Below are 15,336 nucleotides of genomic sequence, written 5' to 3'. Positions count from 1 at the left end.
TTTTAAAGGAGTTATGAGAGAAGTGTATGATGACAAAACATGCTTTTTAGGAGTTTTAAAACCCATGGGATTAATTGGCATAAAAGCTGGAGAATCTGAGTGATGAAATCATTGACAATAGGCAGGGTGAAGAATGCAAAAACTGATGTTTCAGGAGAATACCTGGATGCTTAATGTTGGAAAGTAATTTTCTTTACCAACAGGTTATAGCATGAGTATAATGGAAGTACTAAGGTAGCAGAAACATCATTTGGCTGGTGGGCTTCTGTCCTTATACTAAAGAGAGTACAGGCTCCCAGGATGTGTGTCAGTTGAAGGAGGTGGTCTCCACACACAGGGCTTTGGGTGTTTGCCTGTGGATGCAGAAAGGTGAATAGAAAATAGGACAGAGAAGGCTTTCTCGAAGAGACAGGGATTGCTCAGAGTGAGTGAGTTTGGTGTAAATCTTCACCTCGATTTCAGCTTGGGGGGAAGATGGATCTGTATCACAGAATTGCCTGGGTTGGGAGGGGTCTTGAAGCTCATCTCATTCCACTCCCTGCCATGGGCAGGGACACCTTTCACAATCTCCCAGGTTGCTCCAAAGCCCTGTCCAATCTGCCCTTGGACACATCCAGGGATGGGGCAGCCACAGCTTCTCTGGGCAGCCTGTGCCAGGGCCTGCCCACCCTCACAGGGAAGAATTTCTTCACAATATCTGATTTAATCTACTTTGTCAGTGTGAAGCCATTCCCCCTTGTCCTGGCACTCCAGGCCCTTGCAAATAATCTCTTTCCATGTTTCTTGGAGCTAGTTCAGGTCCTGGAAGGCCACAATTAGGTTGCGCCAAAGCCTTCTCTTCTCCAGGCTGAACAATCCCAATTCTCCCAGCCTTTCCTCACAGGACATGCATCTCAGGTATTCCCAAAAGCGCCCTTTGCACCCCTTGTCTCCCATCCTTACACCTCTCTGTTTCTGCCCCCAGGTGTGTCCTGGGAAACACTACCATCCTGGCTGAGTTTGCTGGTGAGGAAGAAGTGAACCGTTTCCTGGCGCAGGGCCAGGCGCTGCCGCCCACCTCCAGCTGGCAGTCCAACACTGGATCCACCCAGACCCGCCTGGGCTCCTCCGGCAGCTCCCACGGGCTGGTGCGCCCCGACACCGGCCACTGGAACCCCCCGTGCCTGGGGGGCAAGGGCAGCAGCGACCTGCTGTGGGGAGGGGTCCCCCAGTACTCCAGCAGCCTTTGGGGACCCCCGAGCACCGACGACGGCAGAGTCATTGGGAGCCCCACGCCTCTGAATACTCTTCTCCCGGGGGATCTCCTCAGTGGGGAGTCCATCTAGGAAACAAGAGGAAACAAAATGGAAATAACAATCATCAGCACTAAAGGAAAAAAAAAAAATTAAAAAAAAATTGTAACCCTTTCCAGTCCCGGGCTTGATGAAGAATCCAGCTTTAACCCATGAGACTGGCAGCCCTCCTTAGTACCTCTGTCCAATATCGAATCCGAAACTGCAGAAGTCCTTGTGAACTGTTCCTGAAACAGTATGGGCTCCTTTGGTCAGTGTCACATGCTAATGACAGGTTTTATTTTTTTTTCATGGCTTTTTTGTTTTATGTTGTCTTTTTATGTTTGTATGGTGGGTTTTTTTTTTCAAAACCAAGTATAAAAGCTGCTTAGAATAGGTCTATCATGAAGGGCACTTTTCAGAATTTGGGCTGGAAAGGGTTATTTTATCAACTTGGGGGGGTGGGAAGGGGAAATGAAAGCCTATTTAAATGAGCCTGTGACTATTATGCACATTACAGAGGCGGACCCAATAATCAGAAAGGGTGAAGTGTGATATTTACCATTGGTACAGAAAAGTGACGAATCCAAGTGGGAACTATGGACTGTACAGGTTGAGTTGCGGGGGAGGGAGGGCAGGGTTGGGGTATCTCTGTGTCCACTACTCCCATGGATCTGCCTATGCACATTACCCTTGTTTCATTACTTTTTCATGTCATTTTTTAAATCCCAAAAATATAAAAAAGTAAAAAAAAAAATAAAAAAATCAACAAATTAAAAAAACTGAAAAAAAAAAAGAAAAAAAAGGCAACAAACCATATCAACATGCAAATACTTGAATCCAGCAGGCCAATAACAAAATGTGAACACTTTGTAAGTTGAATTATTACACTTCCAGGTCAGCATCAGTACACAAAAAACAGGCTCTAAGAATTTTTTTTTAAAAGTTCAGACTCTATGTTTTTGTTGGGACAGATGTGAGCGTGCCTGTGAGTGTGTGTGTGTGCGCGTGTGCCCACGTGTGGTTTAACTCAACGTGTGAAGTTTTTCCTTTGATTCAGTATATGCTTTTTATTTGCTCATTGGTCAAATGTTTAATTGTTATTAGCTTCTAACTTTGCACTGAGTGTCCGCAGCCCTTCTTGTAGCTAATCCTGTAATGGTAAAAAAAACACAAAAAAAAAAAAGAAAAAAAAAAAAAAGAAAGAAACTGATAGAAGGGGCCGGCGACAATTCACGTGTAAATGTTTACTCAAGGACTCTTACTGCATTTTAAAAATTACAGTGTGTATCTCTGGAGAATAATATGTATATCTACCTTTAGCGGCTTTTTATTGTGGACTAATGCAAGAAAAATTATTACCGGAGTATTGCACCATTTTTCCATTCGGAATATAAAGTTTAAAAAAAAATACTCTTGTTGAACTGTGGCCATAGATAATTGTAAAGAGTTGATAGTTCCCTTGCAAGCAGGAACAGAAACAAGCACTTGGACATAAGTTTTGACTGCTTTTGGAGGAGCCAGGAGTTTTGGCTCCCACCTGTTTACAGACCTTTTTTTTCTCCTTCAAACTTTAAAATAAAAAAAAAAAAGGAATTACAAAAAAAAAAAAAGACAAAAAAAAAGACTTCCATCGTAAAGAAAACTATTTTCAGAATGAAGATATGCTACTTCAGAGCTCTGGGATTGAACAGTGTTGTTGTATTATCCTTTCCTTTGGCCATTGCTGTGTACTATTTTTGTTGTTGTTTTCCTCCTCTTCGTCAAAGTGGCGAAAACTTTGTGATCACTATCTTGCACATGGTGGAAGATGTCTCAGGAAAGCCGGGTTTCCCGAGGAGCAACTCCACACCATTTCATGTATTTTTAAAACCCAACTCCTAGCACTGAAGATATTATTAAAAAACAAAATAAAATAAAAAAAAAGACAGTAAGAAAGAAGAAAATACCTAATCTAATGTGTAGCAGTTACATATTTACCAAATAATGGACTCAAAAGAAATAGATGTTTGAAGAGTGCTTTATATATTAAAAAATCGCTTTATGTTTAAAAAAAGATCAATGTTTTTGATTGTTTTGAAAGGAAGAAAGACAATGGAATAACATACACTTCAAGTATGTTTTAAAAATTATATGAACATTGTGCTCCCTGCCTGCTTGGATCAGGAAACTTGTGCATTACATTTTTTTTTTTTTGGAAGATTAGCTTTTTAATGGTTTTATCAGATTTAAAGGGTCCTGCAAGATTGCAAATTAACAAAAGCTGGTTTTATAGAGGATCATGAACTATGCACAAACTGGGTTCAAGACTTTTTTTTTTCCTCAAGTTTTAGTAGTGTATTTAGCTGAATAACCTTTCCTCAGAGTAATTGCATCTCATTGCCATTACACGCCTCTTACATATATATTTTATATATATATACACACACACACTTATATAAAATATGTATGTGTGTATGTGCGTGTTTACATACAATTTTCCATGCTGAAGTTTAGCATTGAGTTGTAGAAAAACTCCTGGTATTTTCAAATTGGGAACGAAAATTTCTGTTGGAGGGGTAGGGGGGGTGGGTTTTGTTTTGGGGCTATTTTTTTTTGCCTTTTCCTTTTGAATTAAAGATGTCTGTAACTCTGAGATTAAAAGAAAAACCAACAATTGTGGCTTTTAATGTTTATTCTCCTCATAGAATGTGATTGTTAAAGAACATGCACCGAAAGTTGCTTTCAAGAGTACGAAGATTCTTTGAAACTTAATAAATTGCAGTTTTTTCTTGGCTGTTGAAATAATGTGTATTTTTCTTTTATGCAGGGGATACTAAAAATATATATATTGTTCAATGTGTTAAGGTATTTCCTGAAGAAGTTTAACTCTTTCACTTTGAATGAGAATGATGTGTAAGCCAGGAAAACCCCTGCTGTGGTTGCTCCCTCTGCTTGTTGGTGACACACTCATGAGCTTGTTCCATGAACGCTTTGCACATCACATCCAAAAGCACTGCAGAAACAGCAGTAATAACCATTTTTATGTTATAATTCTGTTTTTCTCATTTTCCATGTCTTCAGTAAAGTAGTAAATGACTCATTAACCCCTTGAACACTGCAAGGCTGGAGGTCACTCTCCTGCTCCATCATTCCAGAGCCTCCCAATTTCTGAACCTGGATGTCTCTAAAATTGCCATTAAAATTTTTTGAGGTGAGCAAGTAGCCATTAAGTAGGGTAGGAACACCAAAATATTGTCACGTTTGGCCTTTCAGGTTTGAATTAAGGTGTTTGCAGTGGTAACCACTCCAAGGTTCTTTACCCCAACCATACCAACCTGAGGCACAGGAGATGAAGGACTGAGGGTTCCTGGGGACATCCCAACCTTGCTCCATCTCCCTCTTCTGAACATGAGTATGTTCTCCTCCCACCACCATCAAACCAGTTCCAGACCTTCAGTGGCCCTGGGGCAGCTGGTGCTCACTGTGATGTACAGCAGAGCTGGCCCTGGGTCTCAGCAGGTGTGAGTTTGTACAGTGAGAGTCATTTCCCTAATCCACTGGAGAAGGGAAAACCCAACATGGGCAGCTGGATTAATAAGAAAATGGATCCCAGCCCTGAACAACCACCTGTGCTGTCACTGGGTTTGTCCATAAACCATAATTCCACAAGAAAGGCCCATGGGGCAGGGGGGTCCCAAGCAGCTGGAGAGTTGCAGTTTGCTGGCAGATACAATACAGTCTGAAATACTCAAATTCAGCTTTGTGTGTAACTTCTGTTAGCAACACAGATAAAATACCCTGTATGAAGCCCATTCTGCCAATTTTACTGATCTGGCCCCAAAGTTGCACTGTTGTTTTTTTACTGGGAACTTCCCACCTCTTTTTTTCCTCTTCCAGTTGTTTCTGATGAAACTCTTGGCAGAGAGTTGCCTTCTCTTTTCCTTCTTTGTTTTTTTCTTTGGTTTGTATTTTATTGGGCATTTTTTCTGTGGCAAGGAGGGCTTTAAGTTCTGGTGCCTCTGGGTTTTGTTGCCAAGACATCAAAGTCCCTTATGAAGTCGAATGTTTCAGTCTTCCACGGGGTTGGCAGTGACGGCTTTTTGTAAATTAAATGCACTCTTAATATTTAGCATCCCCTGACATATTAAAAGAAATACAGCTCTTGACCAAAATCAATCTTCTACTGTTTGCATTGCTCTTTATTTTCAGTGTCATTCTCCTGCTTCAATGCTCTTCAGTATTTGTCAAATTGTAAAGAAAGCTCCTGATGATCAGGATTCACCCTCTGACTCCAGAATCTTTGCAAGAAAACATTTTAAACAATTTATGTTTTTCTGTATATTGCATTTGCTGTACCCTCCATGGCACCTTCACTGCATGGCTCCCTGTCTTTAGGCCAAGAGAATTTCTCTTCCCTAAGTGGTTTGAAACTGTCAAACTTCTTCTTACTTCCTTGTCTAGTTTGTGGGTGGCACTGGCAGAGCAGAAGTTTTTGCTTTTTTGCTCCGGAAATATATTATTGTTCTTGCTAATTCAATATATGATTGTGTATGTGAAGGAGCCTTTTAATTTAAAAAAATTGTATATGGCTATCTGTATATGTTAAGAATTGTTGGAGTTGGAAGAGTCTGGAAATGAAACTGGAAAACCCTTTAGGATTTGGGTTGTGGGCAGCTACAGTGTGGAGCAGATCCAAGATTGCCATGGTGATGGATCCTTTGATGTTGTCCATGAACTGCTGCTGAGTCCCTGCTGTCCGGTGCCAGCTGTGCCCCTGTGTCACTGTATTGATGCTGAATGTACAGTCTCAAGTCCTGCATAGCCAGTTTCAGGGAAGGGCAGTTCTGGAAAAACGGGATGTGGAGCTCAGACGAACTCTTGGTGTGAACTGCACGGATGCCTGGTGGCGTCCTCGCCTTCCGCAGCACCCGAGGGAAACGGCAGCTCCCTCAGTGTCTGCAAGTGTCTGTGGCTCACTTGGCAGGATCAGAAGATGCCCAGGACATGTCAGCTCCCTGCAGGTCTCCTGGACTGTCCCACCCAGGTCCTTGTGTCGCTTCCGAGGCGGCGACGTACCCGTGAAACCTTAACGCCCGCGGGAGCAGCGCAGCTTCTGCCCGCTCCCATTCCCCCTCCTCCCGAGGGCTCTCTTCCAGAAACACGTGTGCTCTTGGCATTTGGGAGAGGCGCCTCCAACACTCATCCACACTGTAGCTTTCCTGAGGGAGGACGGACTAACATGCCCATGTTCTAGTGGGGTCTAGGTGTCTTCCTCCAGCGGATACACCCAATCGCTCAGGTTAACTATTGCTGCAAGTTGCCAGACTCCAGCCTCCAGCCTCTGCAGAGACAGTCCAGCTGACCATTAAGTGACCATTTTAACCCCTCACGCTCCCAACTGTTCCCTTGTCTCTAATGAAGCTGTTTCATTAGACACGAATATGACCCTTTGTCCTGTGTGTGTGCCCCTGGTGTTTGTTTTTTACTGTCCGATGCATTGGAAACGAGTTGCTTGTAAATTTTCCCTGATGAAAATGTGGTCCCAGTGCAGTCATGATTTCAGGGTTATTAAAATGTTATAAAACACAACAAGCTGGAAGATTGCTTTGCTTTCAATAAATATGGTTATCAGTAAAGGTGGTTTGCTTTGACCTGCCTGTGAGGTGCTGACTCCTGGGGAAAGTGTGTGTGTCCCCCACCACTGCCTCTGTCTGTCCTCAGTTAATATGTATTGCTTTCAATGTTCATTTGAATGGTGATAATATTCAAAACTGTGGCAGAGTTCCTCTATAATTTTTCTGTTGTTCTATCTCCTGTGTCCTTTGCCCACTTCTTTATTTATCTGAATTTATTCTTAATTTATACCAAAAGCATTTATTCAAGCAGGCTACTGATGGTGTTGGAAATTATGAGGTTCTGTTTCCATTTTTACTGTAGGTCTCCTTGTCTTGGCTGCCATATTCAGGGTTTACAATTATGTTTAACTGTCTGTACCTCACAGGAGAAGGAAGAACTTAACATGTTTTCATTGTTTTATCTGATTTCAAATGGGCCTCACTTTTTCTGCCTTTTCCTGTCACTTGCCTGTCTCCTTCCCATCTCATCCCTCCCTACAGATGACAGGAAACTTCTGATAAAGGCAGAGGAGCTGATTATTCTGCAGGTGAAGAATGGCAGCTTCTGCCTGTGTGAAGTCTGTGAGTTGCCTAATTAGAACTATAATCCCAGTGGGATATTTGAGCACAAGCATAGAATATCTGAAAGGCAGAGGAGGAGACAGGCATTATTACCCACAGCTAAGCAGCCTCTCTTTTCTGGGATAATCTTGAATTCAGAAGGAAAAGTTCATAGGAAGATTGCAAATATCTCTGAATTACCTTGTCGTGCTTTTATAGCTGAATAGATCCAATAAACTCCCTGGATGGGGAGACCTGCAGCATCCAAGGTGGGGTGTGGCTGGTGTGAGGAGGGTGGAGAGCCCAGGGACAGGGCTAGAAGGAAGTGTACAGGGATCTGTCTGATTTGCAGGGGAGTCTCATTTCTGAATTAGCTAAAAACAGCTCAAAATAAAGAACAAACAAAATCAACAACAACAAAATCACAAAACCAACAAATGGGTTTCCCTGCTGGCTCTGCCTCAGTGATGGATTTGGACTTCTCTGTAGCATCATTATGCAAAGATGGGCATGGAGTGAGGTGGCCCTAAGGAAGTGTCCAGCTTACTGTGTTGGTCTAATATCCTTTATTTCTTGTTCACCAGCAGTTACTGCATGTTCTGGTGCTGGGGCCCTGAACTGCTTTCTAAGCTTTTGCTGCCTCTTTGTTAGTAAGTTATGGGTCACACAATAATAACCTGGCCAGGAGCAAAGGTGGGAGCAGTTTCAAGATTTCCCCAGCATCTTTCTTTGAAAAATACCTTTTCCTGGGACTTTTCTGAAACACAAAACATAAAGTTGGGTACTCAGAACCAGCAATTCCAGCCCAGGTAGGGGCCTCAGACACATCTTGGTGCTGTTTTCAAGCACAGACCATTGAAGATTAAAACTGAAATTGATGCAGAATAATGCTTAGAACTTTGTCTGTTTGGCTAGGAGGCCAAATATGTTTTCCAAATGGGATTATTCCTACTGCTCTTGTCAATACAGAGCATTTAAAGTACAGCATAACAATGATCGATACATTTTTAAAAGTGCTTCACTGGTTTCACAGCCAGTGGTGGGACCACAGAGGGGTCAGTCATGTGTCCAACTGCTGTCCTGTGTGAGACTTGAGAGAGCAGAAATACCAAGTCAGCCTTTTACCGGGTTTTTTATTTTACATATTTATCATGGCAAAGTCCAAAGTTCATGGTCTGCACAGCTGTAACAAAAGGGCCATTGAGGTTCCTGCAGCACAGGCACCATTGGATTCTGCTGCCCTGTGATTAAGGCCAGAGCCCTAATAGGGTTCATCAGAGTTATAGTGAAAAGCTGGGAAAACACCTCATGGAGTGGAGATTCCTGCTTTTTTGGACTTGCTGCCAGCCAGCTCCAGAAGCCACTCTGCCCTCCAAGGCTCAGGGGAGGCACTGCCCTTCCATGGCCTGTGGCACAACTTTGTGCCAGGGAAACAAACCCCACTTTTCCTCTCTTTGCCTGGATAAGCAGCCCTGTTCTATCAAGGCATGGCCATGAGCTTTTGTGGTCTTTCCTGAAGGCCACCTGGATACTCAGCTTGGAAAGATGTAGGGCATGAACTCAGGTGTTTACAGAATGTTGAGGCTCCTCACTGGGGCCTCTTGATTTTGAAAAGCATTTGTACCAGGCCAAGCTCAGCACACTTCTCCCTGTGCATTGAGCTGTCAGCTGAAAGGCAAAGGACCGTAAATCCTCTTTGCTAATGCTTGGAGTCCTGCAGTGAGTGGATCTCTGAGCTCCTGCAATCTGGTCTGTCCAGGGAGTGAATCTGTGACAGCTCCACGCCTGCCACAGGGTGGGCTGGTGGGCACAGGGGTTAGTGGTCAGAGGGGCTGGTGGGCACAAGGGTTGGTGGTCACAGAGTCAGTGGTCAGAGGGGCTGGTGGTCAGAGGGGCTGGTGGGAACAGGGGTTGGTGGTCAGAGGGGCTGGTGGTGAATGGGGCTGATGATCACAGGGTCGATGGTTGCAGGGGTTGGTGATCAGAGGGGCTGGTGGGCACAGCGGTTGGTGGTCACAGGCTCGGGGATCACATGGGCTGGCAGTCGCAGGGGTCAGTGGTCACAGGGGTCAGTGGTCAGAGGGGTTGGTAGTCAGAGGGGTTGGTGGTCAGAGGGGTCAGTGGTCAGAGGGGTCGAGGGTCAGAGGGGTCAGCGGTCACAGAGTCAGTGGTCACAGGGGTCAGTGGTCACAGGGTCAGCGGTCAGAGGGTCGGTGGTCAGAGGGTCAGCCGTCATCCCCTCCCCGGGGGCGCTGCCCTGGCCTTGACGAGGCTGCAATTCCCGCTGTGGCCACACGGTGGTGCCGGGGAGCCGCTGGCGCAGGGCTGGGGCGTCCTTTAGAAAGTTCCTTTCTTGGAAGCAATTCCAGACAAAAGTTTGTCTCCCGGGCGGGTGTCGGGGGATTTCTGGGTGCTGGAGGCTGCTCCACCATATCGGTGCAAAGCGGCAGCACGGGGGGTGTTGTGGGGCCACGCTGCAGGAGTGGGTCCATGGCAAGCAGATAGTGAGGCGTGGCTGAGGCATACCGGGACTGTGGCCTGTGCATGGACTCAATCGTGGAATCATTAAGGTCGGAAAATACCTCAGAGATCATTGAGTCCAATTGTTAACCCAGCACTGCCGAGCCCCCCAGTAAACCACGACCCCCCGAGTGCCTCATCTATACAGCTTTTAAATCCCTGCAGTGATGGTGACTCCACCACTGCCCTGGGCAGCCTGTGCCGGTGTTTGACAACCCTTTGGGAGGAGAAATTGTCTCCAATATCCCCTGGAGCAACTTGAGGCCGTTTCCTCTTGTCCTATCGCTTGTTCCCTGGGAGAAGAGCTCGACCCCTTCCTGGCTCCCACCTCCTTTCCCGCATTTCTGACTGAAAGTCGGAGGATGCTGCTCTTAGTGCTGAGGATACTCCCAGTGCCCTCCCCAGCATGGGCAACGCGGTGACCTTCCAGATCTTTTCCAGCCTGAACAGTTCTATGATTCCCTGAATTCCAGCCCCAGGGAGAGCCCTAATGGGGCTCATGTGACGCGGGGGCGCAGGTTTGCTCTCTCCAGAGCACTTAGCCCGGCTCGTTTCCCCGGTGCCCGCGCCTCTCTCAGCCAAAGGCCCTAAAGACAAACACCCTTAATTATCCCCTCAACGATTAAGTGCCGCTTTTCGGTTTAAATGTTTTGCTTTCTCGTCGGGTGTCCTTGGTGCGAGCGTTCGTGCCGGGGCCGCACATCAATCAGGGTCCGAGCATCCAGCGCCAATTAAGGCACATCGCGGGCGGCAGCTGCTCCCTCCCCGCGGCCGCGGCTGCCGCTGGTGCGGCGGCGGCAGCTCCGCTCTCCCTGATTGTTTGTGTACACAAATTAAGCGCGAGCATCTCGCGGCGGTTTGATGGGATGTGCTACATGATGTGGAACAGAACAGGAGGGATCACACGGAGCCTTTCTCCGGGGGTGACATGGGTGAGCGTGGGGACAAGCGCTGGCGTCTGTGCTGCAGGCGAGTCTGGGGTGAAATGATCCAACTGGGGGAAGGGGGAGGCAGAGGGAAGGGAAAGAAGAGTTGCCATGGCAAGATGTTCCAGATCTTTCTGGTAGTTTGAGAATGGAAGGAGCAGCCCTTGGTTCTGCAAGTTTGCTGGGATGTCTTTTGTGGAAAAACAGCACCAAAGGCATCAACAGCAGCCAGGGCAGCTCTGGGGAGCCCTGTGTGTCCTCACGGCCCTCACTGCTTTGGACAGGCTGGGATTTCCAGAGAAGCCCAGTGCAGGGAGAGCAACTGCCCCACAGTCACCCAACAGGGGCAGGGCCCCGTGTCCTTGTCCCAGTCTCATGCCCTGTAGAATATCTCCCTTTCCCAGTACCAGGCCCTCTACACATGGATATGACATGGAAAACCAACTTAAACCACAGCTAATCAACTGAGAGGATGAGGTGATGAAGCCCCTCCAACCCCAGAAATGGGATCAGGAGAGTGAACAGTGCTGCCGCCTGGGATGCCATGCTGGGTACAGCCATGTCATGCCTGTGCCTGGGGACTGAGGGACTGAGGCTTTTCCCTGGATCCTGTGCCCCAGACAGTGCATCAGCTAATGGAGACAGCAGCCCCCAGCAGCCCTGACTGCTCCAGGCCAGTCATGGACACCCTCCCCTCTACACTCTGGATCTCCTGCATGCTGGAGGCTTCAAGAGCTGCTCTGGAGGCCAGAGCCCTTTCATCTGCTGTTCCCCTGATCCACAGTGGCTGTGAGTACCCGAGGGGACAGTTAACTCCTCTGGACAATCAAGTGCTTTAGGACAGAGCTGAGCTGGGGGGACCTGGTTGGATGCTTGAATGGATCCTGCTCTCCCCAGTCTTTCCCCTGAAGCTTCAGCACAAGCATCTGCCCCAGCTGTACTCTCCTCCTGGCAGAGGAAGCAGAAGGAAGGGCAAATTTTGCTCATCTCATTAGGGCTGTGCCTGTGTGATATTTGCAGGGACAGCTGTAGCCAACCTGTGTGCAGGGCCCCGTCTGTCACACGCTGCATCCCCTGGACGGGACTGCAGCTGTGCTGTGTTCTGTACCTGTGACTGGTGTCTGGGAGGGAAAAGCCATTTTGCCTGTTGCCATTTGTTGAAAGAAAATGAGCTGCAGGTGTTTAGCCCTTCAGCATACCACGTTGTACAGACACACAGAGGTACCAGCTGGCTCTAGCCTTCAGTGGGGCTTTACTACCCCTGTGTGTGAATCAGACACCCCGGGACCACCCTTGCCTGCATTTTTCTGCCACAGCAGGGCCTGAACACAGGTTGTACACACACCCCTCAAGCCATGAGACATCAGAGTTGCCTGTTTTTAACCCCACTTGGCACATTTGCATTGGGGTGACCTCTTGCCCTGCTGTGGCTGAGGGAGCCCCAGCACAGCAATGGGCACAGGCAGAGACTGGGACAGGGCTCACACACCAGACTGCTCCTCTGGGACAGGCACCAGGCACTGCTTTGGGTGCATTTTGACATTGGAGCTATTCTACAGCCTTCCTGCAGCACAGCACGGTGCCTGGCAGGGCTGAGGCTCCTGCCTGCCCTCCCTTGCCCTGCATCCTGCACAGGGGGGAGGCATCCAAAGGCTCTTGCCCTGGCAGAGCCCTCGCATGGCAAACACTTGCCAACCCCAGCTCCATACCATGTCCCTGCAGAGACAGAGCTGGCTGACCCCCAGATCCAAGCGAGGTGACTGCAATCTCCACAGGATTTCATGGAAGTGATGCAAAACAGCCCCAAACTGTAAGTGCTCAGACAGGGGCTGTGCAGGTGCGGGCTGAAGGGCTGGGGAGCACTGCCCTGAATCCCCACAGCATCCCTGCCCTGCATTCCCACAGCATCCTTGCCCCTGTCTCTGCCCTGTTTGGCCGGAGAGAGCGGGGCTGGGGGCGGCCCGGGGAGGGGATCCCGCGGCTGGCAGGGCCGGGAGCGGGTGGGAGGGGGCTGTACAAGTCTGACAGGCATTGGGCGAGGGGCAAGTGCTGCTGGAGAGTTCCGCCAATGGCGCCGCTCTTTGCTGGAGCCCAGCACTGCAGGGACAGGAGCTGGGGCTGTGGAGAGGGTCCAGCACTGCGTCGGAAGTTCCTGCACCTCCAGCACCTTCAGCATTTCCTGCTATAGCTTCTGCACCTCTCTCTGCACCTCCCGCACCTCCATCTGCATCTCCTGCACCTCCATCTGCAGCTCAACACCTCCATCATCTCCCTCTACAATTCCAACACCTCCATCATCTCCATCTGCAGCTCCAGCATCTTCAGCACCTCCAGCATCTTGGTTTCTGCATCCGTTGCAGCTGCAGCATCTCGGTCAGGTCTTGGGCCAGGGCTGGCTGGGGTTGGGTGTCCTGGAGCCCCCGGGGGTTACTGCTCTGCCCAGGGAAGGCAGCAGAGGGACACAGGGGATCCTCTCTCTGTGACAGCTCATGGGGCTCTGCCAGCCTGAGCCTGGGGAGGCTGCTGGGCCCTCTGAGATGTCAGGAGCTGTTTCCAGTCCATATAATGGATCTGCATAGGAAGGGCTGGCAGCCAGCCTTGCTCATCCCAGCAATGAACATCCTCATTTTACACTGCAAAGAGGTTTTTTCTGCTTTGAGCATTAGTGTAAACCAAAGGGCCTGGTGTTCTGATGCTGCATAATCCAACCCAAACATAAACCCTCTCTGGAAGGTGTGGGACTCCTGCAGAGCCAACTGGTTAGTGAGACGTGGGCTCATGGAACCACTGCATCATATGGGGCTGCCTCCCCACAGCCGGGGCACCCCTGGCCAGGGCTGAGTGTGGTCAGGGCTGGCATGGACAGCCCTGTCCCTGTCCAGCCGTGCCAGATGTCCCCACTGGTGGGTGCCACCAAAGTGCAGCATCCCTGTGGCTGCATCCCTCACGCCCATCCCCATTGCGGGCAGGTGGACACCACATCGGGTCAGCTGCCCAAAGTGAACTGGTTTTATTCCATTCCCTGCAGGCAGGAGCCCCATTTTCCCTAGGAAAGGGCTCTGTCCTGAGTGGCTCCGTGTGTTCCCAAGGTGCTGGATCAGAGGCAGCCACAGACCTTCACAGATCATTTTGGTGGCAGCACGAGGTATGTGGCTGTGAACTGGAGAGAGATGAGGGCAACCTGAGTCAGCAGCAGCAGCAGATCATGCTGGCACCTGCCTGTCCCCTCTGCCACCTGCCTCCCACCAGTGCCTGCCCCCCACCAGTGCCTGGCCCCCCAACCTCATCTCACACCGAACTCCAGACTCCAGGAGAAGTATTTTGCCTGCCTGGAGGTCACTGTCATTGCAGCAGCACCCAGAGGGGATGTGGTAACAGAGTGGCCCAGTAAGTGATTCCCATGGGCTTTCCCTGCTGGCACCTTCTCCTCTGGGATCACCATGTGCCTGCCCAACAGAGCAGGGGCACACCATCCCATAGGACTGGGCTTCTGAAAGCTGGGGACCCCACACTGCCCATCTCCCTTGGGTCTGGACTAGGGGAGTCGATTCTTTAACTCAGTGAGTTTTAACATCTCTGGTGTGTGTGTGGCTGCTGGGCAGGTGAAGTGCTCATTACAGCAAGAATGGGTTGTGTGAGGGGACTGTAAATCAGTGCAGCACACACTTAAGCACAGCAAACAGGGCCCTGCTGTGCTTTTCTGTGCACTCTTTATTATCTCCTTTTAACGTGTTTGTGTTTTTATTTCAGTGGATCAGCTGTCTTTTAATGGCTGCTTGTTATATTCTGTACTCAGAGGTGAGAAGGTGTTTTGTTGTTGGTTTCTCCTGCTTGGTAAAAACTTTGCTGTGGTTTAATTACCAGGAAAATTGTAACACTGAATGTCCTGATGCTGCCAGGGGAGGCTGGAGAGCTGGGGAGGCTCCTCCAGTGCCAGGACACTCCAAATAGGAACGGAGCTTGGAGGAGAGAAAGCAAAATACACTGACATTGGGCACTGCAGCACTTGAAATACAGGAGAAAGAAACAGAGGCACTTTCCAGGTCTACTTTTCACAATGTGTTTATTGGGAATGCTTAAAAAAAAAACAAACAAAAAGAGAATAGAGAAAACCAAACTGATGCACAGACTGCCCTATCTCATGCTCTATGCCGGGTACAAACTCAGAACTACTTTGGACACTGGATCTGCCATGGTTGCCGTGGCCGTGCCGGGAGCTTGGAGGTGTGAGTACTTGGGCTGAGGTGACACAGGAAGGCTCCCTGGGACAGTGGCACCAGCAGGGGTGATGCAGCTGCAGGTGCCCAAATCTGCCTTCCAATGCACATGGCCAGAGCCTCATTGTTTGTGCCTGTTTGCTCCCACATAGCACTCTGGCTGACAGATGGCCATTCCCCAGGTAAACTTCCCACTTTTTTTTGGAGTTCACCCCCTCCCCACACCATCCCAGCAACCAGCACC

General features: G+C 48.7%; 1 protein-coding gene across 10 annotated transcripts in view; it reads left to right on the top strand.

Moving 5' to 3' along the window:
- Positions 1-3,327, top strand: part of TNRC6C (trinucleotide repeat containing adaptor 6C) — a 97,351-nt gene extending 94,024 nt beyond the window's left edge. For all 10 annotated transcript variants that reach the window (XM_071573735.1, XM_071573731.1, XM_071573727.1 and 7 more), the window contains one exon: positions 965-3,327. In XM_071573735.1, coding sequence (XP_071429836.1) covers positions 965-1,325 — 361 coding nt within the window. In that variant the 3' untranslated portion in view covers positions 1,326-3,327. The remainder of the gene's footprint in view (positions 1-964) is intronic.
- The last annotated feature ends 12,009 nt before the right edge of the window (positions 3,328-15,336 follow it).

This window comes from Pithys albifrons, chromosome 19, assembly GCF_047495875.1.
Source record: "Pithys albifrons albifrons isolate INPA30051 chromosome 19, PitAlb_v1, whole genome shotgun sequence".
Taxonomy (NCBI): Eukaryota; Metazoa; Chordata; class Aves; order Passeriformes; family Thamnophilidae; genus Pithys; species Pithys albifrons.
This window is presented reverse-complemented; position numbering and strand designations above follow the sequence as displayed.